Source organism: Capsaspora owczarzaki (assembly GCF_000151315.2).
Source record: "Capsaspora owczarzaki ATCC 30864 unplaced genomic scaffold supercont2.12, whole genome shotgun sequence".
Taxonomy (NCBI): Eukaryota; class Filasterea; order Ministeriida; family Capsasporidae; genus Capsaspora; species Capsaspora owczarzaki.
In genome coordinates, this window is record NW_011887303.1 from 1,043,946 (window position 1) to 1,050,530 (window position 6,585).

General features: G+C 54.9%; 2 protein-coding genes across 2 annotated transcripts; one reads left to right on the forward strand and one right to left on the reverse strand.

Annotated features, from left to right (window-relative positions):
• Positions 1 to 2,503: 2,503 nt before the first annotated feature.
• On the forward strand, positions 2,504 to 3,626 carry CAOG_09020 (hypothetical protein; the record flags this gene model as incomplete). Its single annotated transcript, XM_011272405.1, has 2 exons — positions 2,504 to 2,927; positions 3,028 to 3,626. The coding sequence occupies 2 exons, from the start codon at positions 2,504 to 2,506 to the stop codon at positions 3,624 to 3,626; spliced, it is 1,023 nt and encodes a 340-aa protein (XP_011270707.1).
• Positions 3,627 to 3,846: 220 nt separating this feature from the next.
• CAOG_09021 (hypothetical protein) lies at positions 3,847 to 6,521 on the reverse strand (the record flags this gene model as incomplete). Its single annotated transcript, XM_011272406.1, has 2 exons — positions 3,847 to 6,020; positions 6,209 to 6,521. Coding segments are annotated over 2 exons (2,487 nt in total), but the record flags the coding sequence as incomplete, so codon positions are not given.
• Positions 6,522 to 6,585: the final 64 nt, after the last annotated feature.

Here is a 6,585-nt window from a genome sequence, read left to right on the forward strand (position 1 = left end):
CGGCATAATGCAAATGCCGTTTGGCGAAGCAAAAATCTTGTTTTGCTCGCATTTTCGGCGACCGCGACTTTTCGCACTTGACTCGGTACTTGAACCCCCGCCTACCCAGTTCCTTTTGAGCATAAGCTGTAGATGACATCATCGTCGTCATTTTGAGGGTAAAAGCGGCGATCTCAGAGGCAATGGGGGACTCTCCGGACTGAAATTGAGCTGGAAAAAGGGGGCAAAATTGGGCAGTAACCTCGAGTTTTCAGCCAAAGCTCGGCTTAGTTGCAAACCTGCCGCCCGCCTTGCACACACGAATGTACCTGAACATTCTTCGGTACTTCAGACCAATCTGGGCGGCGATGGCGGGCCGAGGGACGCTGTACTCTCATCGAGCATTCACGTTAACACACATGATCCCAGGGCCCGGCCTTCCCTCCATCAACGGCACCAAACACGCCTTGTTGGGTTTTGGAGGTGATGCTAAGCACTTGTGCAGTGTGCGGGTAGAGGGTGGAGTGGAATGACGTGATTTTGGTGGTGGAAAGCATGAATTGATCGAAAAGTGGCAAATTTTTCGTGAAACAAAATTGCCAAAACTTCTTCTTTTCGGCCTCCCTCCTTCTCTGACGGAGCTCAATCTTCCAAATGACAGTGTATTTTGTATGTTCACAAGGTCTGCCAACTACTGTAGGGGGGAGAGGGTGGGGCATGGGTGCCGGAACATAGTGAACTACCATTCTTCACGAACTTTTTCGGGGGATAGTACAACCGATTCCCATCGGGAAGTTTGTGCGTGCATCTCACGTGCGTTGGTGCATGTTGGTAGGGGAATGCTTTAGTTATGGTGCAACGCCGTACGGCACGATGAAAGCCATGGAGACTCTGGCTTATGTGGAGGCTGGGGGTCGACTGCCCAGGCCGGAGCACTGTACAGCGGAGCTGTTTAGCCTGATGCTGAGCTGCTGGGACATGTCGCCTGAGAAACGACCGACCTTTGCCCAGCTTGTCAAAGCTCTGACAGCCCTTCAGGATGGGACGACGATTCGCGAAATTGGTGCAATGCTGTGAAAGTGCAGATGTGTTTCTTGGTGCACGGTGCGTCTTGGTCGCGCTGTGATTCTCCTTACACCCCAACCCATTTCTGTTAGCTCAGTGCTTAATTTACTCCATATCTACCTATGGCTCCTTCTCAGGTGTGACAGTTGATGTTGCTTTATGACACTTCCTTGCTTGATGACTTGCTCAAAAGTAGGAGTCGCGACTCGAACGAATGTGCGAGAAGGCTATTCTTGGTACTCTCCATCAGCCGCGATCGAGCGACTGTTTGCCTTGTGCTCCTCGTCTTGATGGGCAATGATACAAGTTTGATTGCGCAAAGTTGACTGCAAAACCCAAGTTGGTTGTTTGTTCAGGTGAAATTGTGTCTTCAAAGAAGGATTCACACTTCAATTTCAATATGCGGTAAGACTAGTGACAATATGGTCCCGTTCCAAACAAATTCAATGAAATAGGCCTCATAGAAATGGAAGTCGAACAAATCAGGGTGATTGTCATCCTTTTTTTTTTTTCTTTTTTCGTTTTTTTTTTTTTGGGTTTTGTCGGTGCTCCATTGGGAACGAAGGTACGTCAAGGCGCATATCAAATCCAAAGAGCAACCCGCTGTTCTTCTTTGATAGTTTCGGTTCATCTTGCAGTTGCACTGCTCAGCGATAGAGCGGGTGTGCAGCTGAGTCTAAGCCCTAAGCGATCAGCACACAATGCATTGCACTCGTTCCTGGCCGCTCGCTCGCTGTCTCTCTCGCGCGCTGACCCGATGATGTGTTTTGCTGCAGCACGCAACAAGCACCGAGCAGAACAAGGGGCAGGAGGAGCAGCCGTGTCCTGCGACGGAATAGAACAAGCAAGGGAACATAGAAAAGCAACGAAGAAACGAACAAAACACACAAAGAAAAAACTAAGATCTTCCAATGCTGACAAGATCGAACTGATATCGTCCCTTTTCCGCCGCTCTCTTGATGACGCACATTGTTAGACGAAAAGAGTGGAAGTGATCAGGAAGAGAGCGCTTGGAGTGGACACACAGGTGCAGTGGCAGCGCGCTACAACGAGGTGTGATGGACCCGCGTGTCTCCCTCTATCTGGAACAGTGCTTTGGGATCCATCCATCTGCACACCGCCGCCATTCAGCACTTCGACGTTGCGGTTTGCGGGCGAGTGTTTGTTGGAAAGTGCGAGCTTACTTTGTGCTGTACTATCACCCAAAAACGTTTTTTACATCGCGATTTGTTTTGGTTAATTCAGTCTCCATCTCCGTGTGACGACGGTTAGTTCGCCCTATTTCACATGTGGGGTGTGCGTCGGTGTACCCTACATCGGAAAATGATGAGGAGCGGGGACGGGAAGAGAAGTGTGCGTGTGGGGACCGCGTGGATGCGGGAAAACATCGAAAAAAAGCGCGCGCTTTGGATTGAATTTTTCCCGCCTTTTTCTCTCATTTCCACAGTTCGACGCCCCCATGGCTCGTTCTACTCGTGCCTCGTCCCCGCCGTCTTCGTCCGTGAAGCGAGTCACACGCGGCAATGTATCCCCACCATCGCCGCCGAAGCCCACTGTCATCAAGCCGAGTAGGGAGGTCATTCGGTCGAACGTGTTGGAGCTGCACAAAGCCGGCCTCTCCTACCGCCAGATCGCCGACCAACTCGGTCTCCTTTGGCACACAGTGCGTGCAATCCATGTACGCTACTCGGCGAGGGGCGGGACGCAGGATTCGCCGCGATCTGGACGTCCGACCAAGGTTTTTTCGACTGCCGCTGTAAACATCGTGCAGCAGATTAAGACCGGAGAGTCTCAGACAGCTACCGAAGTCGCCGCCACCATGCGCAAATGGAGGCTCTGTGATGTCACTGCAGAGACGATCAGGAACGTGCTGCGGCGGGAGGGTCTTTTTTGTGCGGCGAAGGTCAAAAAAAGCGAGGCTGCTGCAGCGTCATAAAGACGCCCGATTTGCTTTCGCCCGCGCTCACGCCAATTGGACCGTAGAGGACTGGTTGAACGTCGTTTTTTCCGACGAGACCGCTCTCTACCTGTACAGGAACAACAACTCTGGCCGTGTGTGGCGTGTGTGGGGTGCACCGCTCGACGACAGGTCGGTCCAGGGCACTGTCAAGTTTGGAGGAGGGCACATCAATGTGTGGGGAGCGATTTCGCGTTACGGCATCTCCTTCTTCTCCGAGCTCGGCGACCGCATGAACGGCGACGTCTACCTCTCCGTTCTGAATGAGGAGTTGAAAGACAGTCTGGCCGCTTGGGGAAACGACCCAAACCTGATTTTCATGCAGGACAACGCGCCCTGTCACAAGCGGAAGGACGTGATGAAATGGTTCAAAAACCAGAACCTCACCCTCTTGGAGTGGCCTGCGAACTCCCCCGACCTCAACCCCATCGAGCATGCGTGGAACATGGTCAAGAACGCTGTGTACAAGCAGCGAGAGATCACAAACCAAGATATGCTCTGGGAGCGCTTCCAAGAGGTCTACCACAAGGTCCTCACCGTCGAGGTCTGCACCTCGCTCATTTCATCCATGCCGCGCCGCATCAAAGCAGTTTTGGATGCCCATGGTGGTTATACCAAGTATTGAAATGGTTTGGTGGGGCTCATGCGTCCGTATGGTGTTGTGTTTGTGAAAGTTGAAAAAAGAACGCCAAAAAGTCCCTTTTTTGGGCGATCGCGTTTTGTCCCTTTTTGCATCCTTTCTCCTTCCCCCGTCGTACCAGTCATCACCCCTCCGCTCCTCTCACTCTAAACACATAGAAGGTACATATATACATGCAGTAGAGAGGGAAAAGGGAGATTTGTGGTCAAAACGGTCGCAGGGCGGGGTGAGGAGTGGAAAAAACACGCGATGTAAAAAACTTTTTTGGGTGATAGTAGTCTACGATGGCGCAGGCGTAGAACGCGAAGAGCGTCGGCGAGTCGCAGCCTCCCTGGCGCACCGACCTTTGGATTGAAAAGTGATCCGAGACTCGGCCTTGGTACACCATCGAGGAGCGGCCATTGGTGTTGTAGAGTTTGATCATGTTGATGTAGCCTGGCCCGACTCCGTACGCTCTGAGTGCAGCATACAGGAAGTCGTGTGAGACCTTGTCGAACGCCTTGGACGCGTCTGTCATGGCAATCACTCCAGGGGTTTTGATGGTGTTGCACAGATCAATCACATCTCGGGTGAGATGGACGCAGCCATCGATGGTCCGAGAGGTGACAAACCCGTTTTGGTTGAGTGGTATGATGTCGTTGACCACCAGCTGCAGCCGAGCGATCACTGCTTTGGTCAGGAGTTTGAAGTCGCAGTTCAGCAGCGAGATTGGTCGGTAGTTGCCAAGGTCAGAGCGCGGGCCTTTCTTGTACAGCAGCTTGACGAAGCCGTCCTGCATGTATTCCGGAAGGCGACCATTTTCGAGCGAGCGGTTGGCGATGGCGGCGAGGATTGGGGCCAGCTCGTGCTTGAACTTTTTGTAGAACGCAGTGCCCAGCCCGTCGGGCCCTGGGGACTTGCCAGATGCAGTTTTGTTGATGGCGTGGACGATCTCCCATGCCTCCAGCGGTCTGCTCATCAACTCGTGGTCCTCGTCGTCGAGCATCTCGTTGGGCTTTGCATGGCTGAGGATGTGCTGGGCAGCTGCTGGGTTAATGGGTACGTGCGCATAGAGCTTAGCGTAGAAATCTCGCTGGGCGTCCGTGATGCCGGCCGCATCGGTGACTTCTTTGCCGTCGACGAGGAGCATTGGGATGTGCGTCGCCTTTTGGGACTGCTTTTCGAGCGAGAAGTAGAAGGAGGTGGGGTGTTCGCCCTCGGTGCGCCACTTTTTGGCCGAGCGGACTCGTGCTCCTTGCGCGCGATGCTCGAGCTCAGCTTTGGCACGGGCTTCCTGCTCCGCTCGTTCGGCTGCAAGCAGTTTTGCCTCTGCGGGGGATGTTGCTGCGAGGAGGTTGCCTTCGATGATTTTGAGCTTGCGGCTCGCTTGGGCCAGAGCCTTCGCCCGGTCTTTCGCAATGGAGCCGCACAGGCACTGGGCTAGCCATGCTACGTCGGCCTTGAAAGCAGTCCAGTGGTTCTCGGGGTCGGGGCGGCGCGCCAGCTCTGCTATCTCGTTGAGGACCATGCCGCAGAAGCCAGCGTGTTCGAGAATGGTGTCGTTCAGCTTGAAGGGTGGAGTGCATCTGTCTTCCGCGGACGGCGCCACCAGGTTCACACAGACGCCTCGATGGTCCGAGTGTTGGTAAATCCTGGTCGCGGTCGACTTGATTGTGAGCGGGAGGTTGGATGACAGGAGCATGAGGTCGATGCGGGAGGCTCGGTGTGTCTGGTTCTTGCTCGGCCATCGTGTGTATTCGACAGGGTCATCGGCGCGGTGGTTGAGCAGCCAGGCATCCTCGAGTGCGTGCTTGTTGATGAAGTCCTTGAGAGCGTGGTTTGCCTGTGTGGCGCTCCTAGGCTCTTGGCTTGGCTCTGGCTGGACGTACAGGGGGCTGATGTTGGGTGTGTTGTTGAAGTCGCCGCCGATGATGGCGGGCAGCCTTGGCTCGTCGTCGTTTGGCTGGGTGGCTGACTTGATGAGGTCGCTGAGTTGGTCCAGGAACGCCACTTTGTCAGCTTGTGAGCCAGATGCCGGGGCATAGATTGATGAGATGATGGTTGGCTTGCTGTTGAGGTTTGCTGTGATGATGAGGGCTCGCCCTGGGATGGAGCTGAGTAGTGTTGGGCTCGCGAGTGCGGGGTTGGTGTCGCCCGGTGCCGGCTTCCTGATGAGGATGCCGACCCCGTGCTTGGGTTCCGGCTCGGAGCTCCAGAAGCAAGTGTAGTCGCGGAAGAGGTTGGAGGCGGCTGCTTCGGTCGCTGGCGTGAGCCAGGTTTCCTGAAGCAGGATGACGGTTGGAGGAGTTGGGCGGCCGTTGTAGGTGGTGGCCGGATTGGAGAGTGCATGGATGAGAGAGGCGGAGGAGGAGGAGAAGAAGGGGAGGGGCGCATTGCCCCCTACAGAGAGGGAGCGCGCATTTAGAGTTGCGAAGAGAAGGCCGGTCATTCTTGGCTCGTGTCCATCGCGACCCCCGGAGGCTCCTCGGGCACGGTGGTCGGTTCGAAAGTGGAGTGTGAGTCATCAGCGTTCGCCAGAAGTGCATAGCTGTTTGACACTGGAATAGGGTCTTTCCTGTGGTCTTCACCACAGAAGCGCTTGTTCCTCGGGTCGTGATCGGGGCTTGTGCGTCCGTTAGCAGTGCTGCTGATCGGAGCGGGTGAGGCTTGTGTTTGCTCAGCGCTCGAGCTGGTCCTGCGCACAATGCTGACGTCGCCAGGTTGGGCGTTGGGGTCCTTGGATCGGTGGGTGTTCGACCTGACTGGGATGAAACCGTCCTTGGATTGGCTGGTTGTGGCATGGTGCTTGTACGAGGGGAGCACCTCTTCGGTGTCCGACTCGGGGTCGGAGTGGTGGTGGGTTCTGCTCACTTGGGTTTTGCGCTTCTTGTCGCCTTTGTGCTTAGCGGGGCAATTGTAGGGAGAGTGAGTCGTTTTTTGGCAGTATCGGCAAGCCGGCGCAGTT